Below are 15,060 nucleotides of genomic sequence, written 5' to 3'. Positions count from 1 at the left end.
TGGAATATTCTGTTCACTTAAGTTCATTCTCTCATTGCTGTCCGAATTCTTTGTGACCCCATGGACTGCAGTATGCCAGGCCTCCCTGTCCATCACCAAATCCCAGAGATTACTCAAACTCTGTCCATTGAGTCGGTGATGCCATCCAACCATCTCATCCTCTGTTGTCCCCTTCTCCCATCTTCAGTCTTTCCCAGGATCAGGGTCTTTTCAAGTGAGTCATTTCTTCACATCAGGTGGCCAAAGTATTGGAGTTTCAGCTTCAACATCAGTCCTTCCAATACCCAGGACTGATCTCCTTTAGGATGGACTGGTTGGATCTCCTTGGAGTCCAAGGGACTCTCAAGAGTCTTCTCCAGCACCACAATTCAAAAGCATCAATTCTTCAGCGCTCAGCTTTCTTCACAGTCCAACTCTCACATCCATACATGAATACTGGAAAAACCATAGTTTGACTAGCCGGACCTTTTGTTTGCAAAGTAATGTCTCTGCTTTTTAATATGCTGTCTAGGTTGGTCATAACTTTTCTTCCAAGGACCAAGCATCTTTTAATTTCATGGCTACAGTCAGCATCTGCAGTGATTTTGGAGTCAAAAAAAATAGTCTCTCACTGTTTCCATTGTTTCCCTGTCTATTTGCCATACAGTGATGGAACCAGATGCCATGATCTTAGTTTTCTGAATGTTGAGTTTTAAGCCAACTTTTTCACTCTCCTCTTTCATTTTCATCAAGAGGCTTTTTAGTTCTTCTTTGCTTTCTGCCATAAAGGTGGTGTCATCTGCATATCTGAGGTTATTGATATTTCTCCCGACAATCTTGATTCCAACTTGTGTTTCATCCAGCCCAGCATTTCTCATGATGTACTCTGCATAGAAGTTCAATAAGCAGGGTGACAATATACAGCCTTGATGCACTCCTTTTCCTATTTGGAACCAGTCTGTTGTTCCATGTCCAGTACTAACTGTTGCTTTCTGACCTGCATACAGATTTCTCAAGAGGCAGATCAGGTGGTCTGGTATCCCGATCTCTTGAAAAATTTTCCACAGTTTGTTGTGATCCACACAGTCAAAGCCTTTGCCGTAGTCAATAAATAAGAAGTAGATGTTTTTCTTGAACTCTCTTGCTTTTTCGATGATCCAACAGATGTTGGCAATTTGATCTCTGGTTCCTCTGCCTTTTCTAGATCTAGCTTGAACATTGGAAGTTCACGGTTCACATACTGTTAAAGCCTGGCTTGGAGAATTTTGAGCATTACTTTAGTAGCGTGTGAGATGAATGCAATCGTGCAGTAGTTTGAACATTCTTTGGCATTGTCTTTCTTTGGGATTGGAATGAAAACTGACTTTTTCCAGTCCTGTGGCCACTGCTGAGTTTTCCAACTTTGCTGACATATTGAGTGCAGCACTTTCACAGCCTCATCTTTTAAGATTTGAAATAGCTCAATTGGAATTCCATAACCTCCACTAGCTTTGTTCATAGTGATGCTCCTAAGGCCCACTTGACTTCACATTCCAGGATGTCTGGCTCTAGGTGAGTCATCACACCACCGTGATTATCTGGGTCATAAAGATCTTTTTTGTACAGTTCTGTGTATTCTTGCCACCTCTTCTTACTATCTTCTGCTTCTGTTCCCTTGGTATCTCTAATTTTCTTGAAGAGATCTCTAGTCTTTCCCATTCTATTCTTTTCCTCTATTTCTTTGCACTGATCACTGAGGAAGGCTTTCTTATCTCTCCTTGCTATTCTTTGTAACTCTCCATTCAAATGCAGTATTCAAATGGGTATATCTCCCCTTTTCTCCTTTGCCTTTCATGTTTCTTCTTTTCTTAGCTATTTGTAAGGCCTCTTCGACAACCATTTTGCCTTTTTGCATTTCCTTTTCTTGGGGATGGTCTTGATCCCCTGCCTCCTATACAATGTCATGAACCTCTGTCCATAGTTCTTCAGGAACTCTGTCTATCAGATCTAATCTCTTGAATCTGTCACTTCCACTGTATAATTGTGTTTGCTATGACCAGTGCATTCTCTTGGCAAAACTGTGTTAGCCTTTGCCCTGCTTCATTGTGTACTCTAAGGCCAGATTTGCCTGTTACTCCAGGTGTTTCTTGACCTCCTACTTTTTCATTCCAGTCCCCTATAATGAAAAGGACATCTTTTTTGGCTGTTAGTTCTAGAAGGTCTTGTAGGTCTTCATAGACCCATTCAACTTCAGCTTCTTCACCATTACTGTTCGGGGCATAGGCTTGGATTACTGGAATACTGAATGGTTTGCCTTGGAAACGAACAGAGATCATTCTGTCATTTTTGAGATTGCATTTAAGTACTGCATTTCGGACTCTTGTTGCCTATGATGGCTACTGTGTTTCTTCTAAGGAATTCTTGCCCACAGTAGTAGATATAATGGTCATCTGAGTTAAATTTACCCATTCCTGTCCATTTTAGTTTGCTGATTCTTAAAATGTCAGTGTTCACTGTTCCAATTGCCTTGATTCATGGACCTAACATTCCAGGTTCCTATGCAATATTGCTCTTTACAGCATTGGACTTTTACTTCCATCACCAGTCACATCCACAACTGTGTGTTGTTTTTTCTTTGGCTCCGTCTCTTCATTCTTTCTGTAGTTATTTCTCCACTGATCTCCAGTAGCATGTTCGGCACCCTCCGACCTGGGAAGTTCATCTTTCAGTGTCCTACCTTTTTGCCTTTTCATACTGTTCATGGGATATTAAACAGTAATGGAATATTCAATTCAGTTCAGTCGCTCAGTCGTGTCCGACTCTTTGCGACCCCATGAATCACAGCATGCCAGGCCTCCCTGTCCATCACCAACTCCTATTAGTCGGCCATAAAAAGAATGAAATTCCACCATTTGCAGTAATGTGGATGGACTTAGTGTTATGCTTATTAAAATGTCATAGACAAACTTACATTTAAAAAGAAATATGTCATCACTTATATGAAAATCTTAAAAAAATAAATGAATGTACGTTTACAAAAAACAAATAAGACTTCCCTAGTGGTGCAGCATTTAGCAATCTGTCTGTCAGTGCAGGGGACATGGATTCAGTCTCTAGTCCAGGAAAATTCCACATGCCACAGAGCAACTCAGCCCACACGCCACAACTACTGAGCCCACACTCTGGAGCCTGTGCTCTGCAACAGAAGCCACTGCCATAAGCCTGCGCACCGCAGCCAAGAGTAGCTTCCACTCACCACTGCTAGAGAAAGCCTGCACAAAGCAACGAAGATCCAACAGCAGCCCAAATAAAATAAAGTTAAAAAAAAAAAGCCTTAGAGATATAGAGAACAAACTAGTGATTACCAGTGGAGAGAGTGAAAAAGTCGGGACAAATAGGGGTATGGGTTAAAAGATACAAACTACTATTAATATGAATAAAATAGTTAAGCAACAGGGATATATTATACCTCATGGGGAAACATAACCATTATTTTTAACAACTTTAAATATAATCTATGAAAATATAGAATATCTGATTGTATACCTGAAACTAAGATAGTATTATAAATTAACTATTCTTCAACTTTTAAAAATAGAATATATATTTATGTATGTTTATATCTGCATAAACAGTGAAAGAATACACAAATACCAGTTAGAGCAAAACTTCCAAATTTGTATTATATTTTTTGATTTCTAAATATGAATATGTTACCTGTACAAAATATTAATTACAATTTTAAGAAAGTTTACTGTCATGAATGAAGAACAACAAAGTTGTGATAAACATTTAGTTTATTCTCAAATATTAGAGTTACATCAAAGGTTCACCCAGTATGCATGATAGCTAATGCTTCCCCTTGCTATGAAAAAGGGATGGATTGGTGGTTTTAATGAGGTCAGAAAACTATCAGAGAATTGTTGGAGTTAGACTATCAGGGCAAAAGAACTAGAAAGAGAAGCCTAGTAGTTTAAATGAAATAATAAAGTCCTAATACAAAATAAATATTCAAAAAATGTAGACTTGAATATTCATCAGTGAGTATGAGATAATAGCAACAATAAATAGCAATGAGTGTTTGTAAATGACCCAAGTTAGTTTTAACAGTAGTTTTTAAATTCTCTTTGATAGTAAGTGGTGAGTGCTTGAGCAAATCTCAAGCTGTAATCTAGCTCAACTAAACATTTTTTTAACAAATCACACACAAAACAATTGGTGTAACTTGTTCACTAAGTTCAATAAAGTCCCAGCTCTATGTTATCTTAGGTGCTCTGACTACACTTTATGTGACAGATCCATTTAGACTTACACAGTCACATTCTAGAGACAAAATTATGTGCCTTCTGGCATTGCACAATCAGGAATGTTCCTATTTAACAGCTGGAGCCAAGACTAATTAGAGGTCAAACCTCAATGCCATCTGTAAAGGTAAAGGGTATAGACTCCCTAGATTCTTATTCTCTGTTCATGCAAGGGTAGGGAGTGATTAAAATACTTTAGGGAAGTCCATCTGTCTTGAATATCTTTAATTTCAACAAAGAAAGTTCATTTTGCATATTCATCAGGCTATGTAGCTAGCCATTAATTTTACCAATAAACAATCATTTGGGACATTGCTTATGCTCATTAGAAAAACAACCAAAATCTAAAGCTTGATAGTTTCTGCCTCAAGAGGATTGGTCCTTCATGGTTAGAATATCCAGCAAACCATCTCATAACTGGCATTTTTCACTAATATTTTATGCAATCACCCCTTGACTCTAGAGTTCAAGTTTGAACTAACCCATTCATAATAATATACTGATTTTGCTTAAAAATATTAAGGTGAATAACAAACATCAGAATCATGATGATATGGGTTTTTTTTTTTAAGGAGAAAGGAGAAAAAAATAATTTGGTAGCATCATTGGAGAGCTAGAAAGTCAGCTATCCTATCTCCAGGCCTTCAGTTATTTGCAGTTACTTGTGTCTCCCCCTAAGAGGGTTGCAGGAAAGCAATATCCTTTAAATAGAAAGTACATTTCAACTTGAACAAGAAGGTGTGTACCAAAGTGCACAGTGGAAATTCTTGGGAAAGTGGATGCTTATGGGAGCTAAGGTTGGATTAGAGGTTGTGCAGAATGATATGTGGATGAGTGTCCATATAATGTGTGACCCTGAACAAGCTACTTAGCTATGTTTCAGTTTCCTCAGTTACAAATGGAGATGGGGGCTTCTCTGGTGGCTCAAACAATAAAGAATCTGCCTGAAGTGCAGGAGACTCAGGTTCGATCTCTGGGTTGGGCAGATCTCCTAGAGAAGAGTGTGGCAACCCACTCCAGTATTCTTACCTGGGGAATCCCATGGACAGAGGAGCCTGTCATGCTTCAGTCTGTGAGTTCCGAAGAGCTGTACACAACTTAGTGATTAATGCTTTCTTTCTTTCAAAGGCCTTAGAATCAAGTAGTTAATACTTATACAGTACTCAAAAATAATGTCTTTAACAGTAAATGCTCAATAAATGTAAACTGCTATTTTTATATCTTCCCCTTTTCTTAATAAGGATATTTGTAAATTTTGTCAGAAATTTATGAAATTATGAGGTTAGATATAATGGGGTTTGCATGCCAGATCAAAGAGCTTGGACATTTCTCAGATTTCATTTTTCCAAATAAGTATTTTTAAAATTGGTGATGAGAATTTTGAGATAACTATTTCTTATTTGGAAGTGGATATTTAAATTTAAAATATACTGTTCAAAATAAATTTGTCACAAAAGTTTTAAGATAGTATTTTATCATTGACAAATTAAATTATGCATAAAAAGATTGTTGAAGTGATTCTGTACTATATGATCTTTATTATTTCCTTAGTTCTTCAAAGACCAGTTCTTCCACTAGAAGATGCCCTCAAACAAATTCAGGAGTCCAACTTAAAATCAGAAGTAAACTTTCCCTCTTCCCACAGACCAAAAATAAACTGGAGGTAAGTAACTTATGATTATCGTGTATGGCTACTAATATACAGTAATTAAATAGCCATCTAGTTGATGAGTTTACAGGCCTTTTCATCAGTTACTCCTCACTTCTATTTTGTAGTATACTATTTTATTTTCACACATTGAATTGAGGTTCAGTTCAGTTCAGTCGCTCAGTCGTGTCCAACTCTTTGTGACCCCATGAATCACAGAACGCCAGGCCTCCCTGTCCATCACCAACTCCCGGAGTTCACTCAAACTCATGTCCATAGAGTCGGTGATGCCATCCAGCCATCTCATTCTCTGTCATCCCCTTCTTCTCTTGCCCCCAGTCCCTCCCAGCATCAGAGTCTTTTCCAGTGAGGTAGAGTGCAATATAAATTGCTTCAATAGTAACTAAAAATTTTAGTTTCTTGTCTTTAGTTTTATCGTGTTGCCTATGTTGAGTAATTTTCTATGGGAACTATAATAAAAACCATTCAAAAATAGTGATACTGGTTTTACTGAGAGGAAAAAAAAGTTGAATAACAGTGATATAAATTTAGATAAAAGGAGTAAGTTTATGGTAGAAATGGGGTTTTCCTCACTGAAAATCTTTCCTGGGTGGATATCTTTAAAAAAGCTACTACAGTGCCTTCTGGTTCCTCTCTAGGTTAGTTTAAATGAATCATCTTGAATCAGTAGGATGGATAAACCAGTTAGAGAGTACCCTCTGACATCCTGTATTTTCCATTTATTTACTATAAATGCTTCTTGAACCTACTATGTACACAGCAGTAGATCAGCCATTGTGAAGGGGATTTGGAGAAATATGATATTCAAAAATATAATCCCAAGAGTATAATCTAGGGGAAAGTGAAACAATGCTTTAAAAATTATAGAACAGTACCAAATGGGTAATAATAATAATATTTAATGTTTACATATATAAAGATATATATACCTAATTCATATGTAAAGTATGTTAATATTTTACCTGTTTATAATGTATGTACTAAAGTATTTCCATTTTTAGAATAGCTTGGCAAACTGTTCCTTTAATCAGATCTAAGAACAATTAAATTCATTCTCTCAAGTCTTTATTATAGTTCAACAAAGACATCATGGAATAGAAGAATCTTCAGCAAAGCTTTGAAGAAAATAGGAGTTAATCATGAAACAAGTGGGTAGATGGTATTCCAGACAGAGGGATGAGAATGTAGAAAGGCCAAGAGTGGTAGAAGGAATGATATGGTCAAAGAATAAGAGTATGGATGAATAACAGAATGCAAAACAGCAGTAGCTTCACTAGATACAAGATTGGAAAAGTAAATACACCTGTATGCTAAGGAATATAAGCTTTATCCTGAGAGTTTTAAGAGGAATCAGTGAAGGATTTAAGCAGATGCGTAATAAGATCAACTTTTCCTGTTTAGACTTCCCTGGTGGTTCAGACGGTAAAGCGTCTGCCTACAATGTGGGAGACATGGGTTCAATCCCTGGGTCAGGAAGATCCCCTGGAGAAGGCAATGGCAACCCACTCCAGTACTCTTGCCTGGAAAATCCTATGGACAGAGGAGCCTGGTAGGCTACAGTCCATGGGGTCACAAAGAGTCGGACATGACTGAGCGACTTCTCTTTCCCTTTTCTTTCCTGTTTAACATATCATTTTAATCTATTGTGAACAAGTGTGGATAACTGATTGAATGAGGACAAAAAAGACTATTTCAGTATCTGTAACTGAAAATACATAGGTCTGGAGCTCAAGAGAAAGATCTAGACTTAAGATATTAGAAGCCAAAACAATGGATGAAGTCAGCAATGGAGATTATGTACTATGACAACAGAACTAGGATAGAGCACTGCAGAAGAGCAATATATAAGGAAGTGAAAAAAGAAAAGCCTACAGAGATAGGAACAGAATAGTTGGTAGAGACTATATATAGGGAGAAGAAAGAACTAAGCAAGTATAGACTTTCATGGGGAATAAAAACTTATGGAAATCAAATGGCTTCTAGGTAATCATTAATATAAAAAGTTTTACCAGTTGGGATACTGGCAGAAAACATGTAGCATTTAAAAGGGGTAACTGAAAAGAGGTTAGTAAAGAGACTGGGATGCCAACAAAGGACGATGAAGCAACCCCAAAACTGACAGCAAACTCAGTATTATCACAACAAACTTGAACTGAAAAGAGCTGTAGCTGTATGAGAGGGCTACTAGGCAGAGGAGCACTGCCACTGCTAAACCAAGCCAAGCAGAGAGGAAGCCCGAGGAGCGGTTATCAAAAACCGCTTTGTTCTGTCACGTTCCCATCTCTTGCTAGTACCTTTCATTGGTCAAAACAGCCATAAATCAAAAGGCAGGGTATCATTCAGTCTCTGCCTAGCAGAGATAAGTGTGGAAATGAATCTGGAGTGGTAAAGAGAAAATATCCAGCTTAGAGGGAATATATATCCCATATATTTCAAAACAGAAAAGTCACTCTGGCAGTTTTTGTCAAAGAAATTTCAGTGGAGGGATGGAGACAGAAAAGAGATTGCAATGAGTTGGAAGGAAACTGCAGAATGAGAAAGAAAAAATACCAACTGTAGCTTGGCTGTGAAAGGAAAAGAGTGGTAGAACAGTAGCCAAAGGGGATGTACGGCCACAATATGGCTTTTTCCCTTATGATGGAAGAAATATTATCCTGTTAAATATGGATGTTAAACTAATGAGGCAGGGAGACTAGAAAAACTTAATGGGCTAATCCAAGTGACAGATCATTACTACCTAAACTAAAATAGTACTGTTTTGTATAGTGAGAAAAGGAGGGACCTCCCTGGTCATCCAGTGGTTAAGACTTTGCCTTCCAGAGGGTGCAGGTTTGATCCCCGGTTGGGGAGCTAAGATTCCACATGCCTCATGGTCAAAAAAACGCAAAACAGAAGTATTGTAAAAAATTCAATAAAGAATTCTAAAAAAAAAAAAAGAAAGATCTAATAAAAATAAAAACATTTCGCGAGATTAGAAGGAAAAGATGAGAGAATAAGAAAAAATGAAAATGCCCTTAATGGCAGAAAAGAGACATAAACGATTAAGAATGTTGATCAATCAGAAGTGTAAGAAGTAGAGTATGAAAAATGGGAGCTGAAGAGGACCTGAGCTTGCCTCCCATAGCAAACAATTCAAAAACACATCCACATGTGGAACAATTCATGGAAAGCTAACTGGAAACTTGCAGAAGGACCCTTATATAACCAAGGTTGTAAGAAAGATACACATGTAATCAGGCAGGATAGGAAGAAAAGCATCAGGTAAGGGGTCTGTGCCTCTGGGAGAGGACTGAAAGGAAAAGGGAGATCATGCAGGCAGACACTCACCCTGAGAAGTGAGTGAGTCCAACTGTAGCCTGGGCTTCCCCATCCTGGAGTCCTGCACATAGGAGACAAGCCCCTTTGGCTGTTTGGAGAACTGCTGAGAAGGCTAGAGAAGCCTAGACTCCACTCACGAGGAGAATTCAAGTGTTAGCTTGCCACCAGACAGGGCAGAGAGAAGTGTACCCTAGTAGCTACCTCCAAGCCACAGCGTGGCCCTGGATCTCAGGCATTCAGGACCTGGGAAAGAGTCAATCTAAAGATCCAAGGGTGTCCTGGGGGCCAGGGATGTAGTCTAGATAGAGCAGTGTCCATTGCTGGTGCTTATTCAAATAGCACCCAAGAAATAGCCCAGACTTTGATGGCAGTGCAGGTGCTTGAATTCCCACAACCATGTTCATGCCATGTTCAAGCCTAGGGCTGGGAGAAGGAAAAATACACACTTAAAGGAAGCAGAACCAGCTTGAGCCCAAATTTGAGGGCTTTTGCTCCCACAACTTAGGAGCAGATCTCACCCCTGACAGGACAGTGATGGCCACTGAGCATAGAAGTATTGTCCCACACCCTGCACAAGCTCTAACTCCTCTATTACCAGCCATACCCCCTTTCCAATGTGGTAGAGGCCAGCATACCATGAGGAAAGACATGACTTGCATCCACATCTAATCCAGCCCTCCCTCCAAATACAGTGGGCACACACAGTCTGCACAGGGACACCCACATAAGAACACCCCTTCAAGGCTGTAATAGGTAACTTTCACCTAAAGTCAGACACACAAAAAGGCAAGTAAAATAGAAGGGCAGAGGAGCCTGCAACCTAAGATGGTCTACCCAGTGAGATTATCATTTAGAATACAAGATGAGATAAGGAACTCCTTAGACAAGCAAAAACTAAAAGAATTCAGCAATAATAAACCTACCCTAAAAGAAACTTTGAAGGGTCTTCTCAAAATGAAAAAGAAGAATCTATAGGAAAGGGAAAACCCCAATAGGATGTAGTGGGGATTGAAGATCACTTGAATAAGCTAGTGCGTAGATTAAAAGACAAAAGTTATAGTTGTAAAGCAACTATAACTACAATAAATAGTTATGGGATAAACATGAAGATGTAAAAAATTACATCAGAAACACAAAATGTGGGGGAGAATAGTAAAAAATGTAGATCTCTTAGAATGTGTTTGAACTTAAATGACTATGAGTTTAAAGTAAGTAGAGATAATTAAGTTTTAACGTATATGAACACCATGTTAACTGCAAATAGATACGGAAAAAGCATGGAACTCAAGCATACTACAAAAGAAAATCATCAAACTAGGAAAAGAGAGAGACGAAAAGAGAGAAAAATGACAAAAAAACTGGAAAACAAGTAATAAATTGGTAATAAATATATGCCTGTTAATAAATTACATATCAATGGATTAATGCTTCAATCAAAAGACACAGATAGCTAATTGGATTTTTAAAAAGACCCTTTGATATGCTGCCTGCAAGAGATTCATTTAAGGCAAAAGATACAAACTGAAAGTGAGGAGACAGAAAAGGACATTTTATGCAAATGGAGATAACAAAACAAAGGCTTAATGAAAGACAAAAAGAGTACTATATAATGATAAAAAGAGATCAGTACAAGAAGATATATACTCTTTAACATATACATATCCAATACAGTAGCACCTAACTGTATAAACACTAACAAACATAAAAGGAGAAATTGACAGTAGTGCAATAATTACAGGAGACTTTAACACAACACTGATATCAATGAACAGATCATCCAGCAAGAGAATCAATAAGGCAGTTGTGGTAAAGTAATTCTTTGCCACCCCATGAACTGCAGCATGCCAGGCTTTCCTGTCCTTCACTATCTCCTGGAGTTTGCTCAAATTCATGTCTATTGAGTCAGTGATACTATCTAACCCTCTCATCCTCTGCCACCCTCTTCTTTTGCCTTCTTCTTTCCCAGCATCAGGGTCTTTTCCAATGAGTCAGCTCTTTGCATCAGGTGGTTAAAGTATTGGAGCTTCAGCATCAGTCCTTCCAATGAATATTCCAGGTTGATTTTCTTTAGGTTTGACTGGTTTGGTCTCTTTGCAGTCCAAGGGGCTTCTCTGATGGCTTAGACTGTACAGAATCCATCTGCAATGCAGGTTTGATCCCTGGGTAAGGAAGATCTCTTGGTTAAGGGAATGGCTGCCTACTCCACTATTCTTGCCTGGTGAATTTCATGGACAGGGGAGCCTGGTGGGTAACAGTCCATCTGGTCACAAAGAGTCAGACATGACTGAACAACTAACATATATCACATACTAGGTCTCAAAACAAGACAACAAATTTAAGAGGATAGAAATTATATCAAGCTTTTTCTTTTCCAACCTCAAAGGTATGAACCTAGAAATCAACTACAGAAAGAAAAACAGAAAAGAATAAACATGTGGAGACTACACAACATGCCACTAAAAAAAGGTGGGGGGTAACGAATAAATCAAAGAGTAAATCAGAAATACCTCAAAACAAATGAAATGGGAAGCAAAACTTTCCAATTTATGTGATACAGAAAAGCAGTTCTAAGAGGGAAGTTCATAGAAATACAATCCTTCCTCAAGAAATAATAAAAAAATCTCAAAACAACCTATCACTTAAAAGAATTACAAAAAGAACAAACAAAGCCCAAAGTTAGCAGAAGGAAGGAAATAATGATATCACATACATGTGGAGTCTGAAAAATAATAGGAATGAATCTATTGATGTATACAAAACAGAAACCAACTCACAGGCATTGAAAACAAACTTATGGTTATCAAAGGGGAAAGGAGGGATAAATTAGGAATATGGGATTAACATATGCAAACCACTTATATATAAAATAAGCAATAAAGCTTTATTGCATAGCATAAGGAACTATAGTTAATATCTGTAATAATCTATAATACAAATAATCTGAAATATATATATATATATAACTGAATCACTTTCAGTTCAGTTCAGTTGCTCAGTTGTGTGCGACTCTTCGCGACCCCATGAATCACAGCACGCCAGGCCTCCCTGTCCATCACAACTCCCGGAGTTCACTCAAACTCATGTCCACAGAGTCGGTGATGCCATCCAGCCATCTCATTCTCTGTCATCCCCATCTCCTCCCACCCCCAATCCTTCCTAGCATCAGACTCTTTTCCAGTGAGTCAACTCATCGCATGAGGTGGCCAAAGTATTGCAGTTTCAGCTTTAGCACCAGTCCTTCCAATGAACACTCAGGATTGATCTCCTTTAGAATGGACTGGTTGGATCTCCTTGCAGTCCAAGGGACTCTCAAGAGTCTTCTCCAGCACCACAGTTCAAAAGCATTAATTCTTCGGCGATCAGCTTTCTTCACAGTACAACTCTCACATCCATCCATGACCACAGGAAAAACCAAAGCCTTGACTAGACGGACCTTGGTTGGCAAAGTAATGTCTCTGCTTTTAAATATGCTATCTAGATTGGTCATAACTTTCCTTCCAAGAAGTAAGCATCTTTTAATTTCCTGGCTGCAATCAGCATCTGCAGTGATTTTTGAGCCCAAAAAATAAAGTCTGACACTGTTTCCACTGTTTCCCCATCTATTTCCCATGAAGTGATGGGACCAGATGCCATGATCTTCGTTTTCTGAATGTTGAACTTCAAGCCAACCTTTCACTCTCCTCTTTCACTTTCATCAAGAGGCTTTTGAGTTCCTCTTCACTTTCTGCCATAAGGGTGGTGTCATCTGCATATCTGAGGTTATTGATATTTCTCCTGGCGATCTTGATTCCAGCTTGTGCTTCTTCCAGCCCAGCATTCCTCAAAACTGAATCACTTTACTGTATACCTAATACAATATTGTAAATCAACTGTGCTTCAATTTTTTAAAAAGTCATTTCCTAGGAGAGAAGAAAACTAGAAAAAAATGAATGAAACCAAGAGCTAGTTTTTTGAAAAATAAACAGGCTCACCAAGAAGAAAAGAGAGAGGATCCAAATAAAATAAGAAAATAAAGAGCATAAATAACATGCAATACCACAGAGATACAAAAAAAAAATCATAAGAGAGTATTATGAACAGTTTATATGCCAACAGATTGGACAGCCTACAAGAAGTGAACAAATTTCTTGAAACATGCAGCTGCCAAGACACTCAAGAAAAAATAGACAATTTGAACAGAAGACCATTCACTAGAAGTGAAGTTGAATTAAAAAAAAAAAAATACCCAGCAAACAAAATTCCAGAACAGGACAGCTCCACAGGGCAATTCTACTAAATGAATAAAGAAGAATTAATACCTGTCCTAATCAAACTATTCCATAAACTTGAAGAGTTTATGAGAACATTCCCAAATTCATTCTACAAGACAGTCCTTACCCTGATACCAAAACGAGGCAAAGACACTACAAAAAAAAAAAAAGAAAAAATTATAGGCCAATATTTTTGATGAATATAGATGCAAAAATCTTCCACAAAATATTAGCAAACCAAATCCAACAATATGTAAAAAGAATCATACATCATGATCAAGTTGAATTTATTCCAGGGTCACAAGGGTGGTTTGAGATACATAAATCAATTGATTTGATACACCATACTAACAAAAGGAAAGATAAAAATTACATGATTGTTTCAATAGATAACAGAGAAAACACTTGACAGAATTCAGAGTCTATTTATGATTAGAAAAAAACCCTCATCAAAGTGTGTATAGAGGGAACATATCTCAGCATAAAGAGGGCCATTTATGACAAATCCAATAGCCCACATTATATTCAATTGTGAAAAATTTTTTAATTTTCCTTTAAAATCAAGGACAAGACAAGAATGTCCACTTTCATTGCTTCTATTTAACATAGTGTTGGAATTCCTAACCACAGAATTAATAATAAAAGGAATCCAAATTTGAAGATGAAGAGGTAAAACTCACTCTGCAGATGATATAACACTCTATACAGAGAACAGCTATAGTCTCCACCCAAGAAATATTAATATTAGAAACTAATGAATTTAGCAAGGTTGTGGGATATAAGAATAATATGCAGAAATCTGTTGTCTTTCATACATTAATAATGAAATATCAGAAATAGAAAGTAAACAATCCTGTTTAAAATCACATCAAAAAATAAAATACCTTGGAGTAACCTTAGCCAAGAAAGTGAAAAACCTGTACTCTGAAAACTATAAAACCTGATGAAGGAAATTGAAGATGATTCAAAGAAATGTAAAGATATTGCATGCTATTGAATTGGAGGGAGTAATGACTATGGCCCAGATCATGAACTCCTTATTCCCAAATTCAGACTTAAACTGAAGAAAGTAGGGAAGACCATTCAGATATGATCTAAATCAAATCCCTTATGATATACAGTGGAAGTAAGAAATAGATTTAAGGGTCTAGATCTGATAGAGTGCTTGATGAACTCTGAACAGAGGTTTGTGACACTGTACAGGAGACAGGGACCAAGACCATCCCCATGGAAAAGAAATGCAAAAAAGCAAAATGACTGTCTGAGGAGGGCTTACAAAGAGCTGTGAAAAGAAGAGAAGCGAAAAGCAAAGGAGAAAAGGAAAGATATAAGCATCTGAATGCAGAGTTCCAAAGAATAGCAAGGAGAGATAAGAAAGCCTTCCTCAGTGATCAATGCAAAGAAATAGAGGAAAACAACAGAATAGGAAAAACAAGAGATCTTTTCAAGAAAATTAGAGATATCAAGGGAACATTTCATGCAAAGATGGGCTCGATAAAGGACAGAAATGGTATGGACCTAACAGAAGCAGAGATATTACTTTGCCAACAAAGGTCCATCT

General features: G+C 37.6%; 1 protein-coding gene across 1 annotated transcript in view; it reads left to right on the top strand.

Moving 5' to 3' along the window:
* Nucleotides 1-15,060, top strand: part of CEP126 (centrosomal protein 126) — a 119,896-nt gene that overhangs the window by 56,245 nt on the left and 48,591 nt on the right. The window contains 1 exon segment of the mRNA XM_055422886.2: nt 5,814-5,925. Coding sequence (XP_055278861.2) covers nt 5,814-5,925 — 112 coding nt within the window.

Source organism: Moschus berezovskii, chromosome 14 (genome assembly GCF_049115385.1).
Source record: "Moschus berezovskii isolate FMDL1 chromosome 14, NW_MosBer_1.0, whole genome shotgun sequence".
In the NCBI taxonomy this organism is placed as follows: domain Eukaryota; kingdom Metazoa; phylum Chordata; class Mammalia; order Artiodactyla; family Moschidae; genus Moschus; species Moschus berezovskii.
This window is presented reverse-complemented; position numbering and strand designations above follow the sequence as displayed.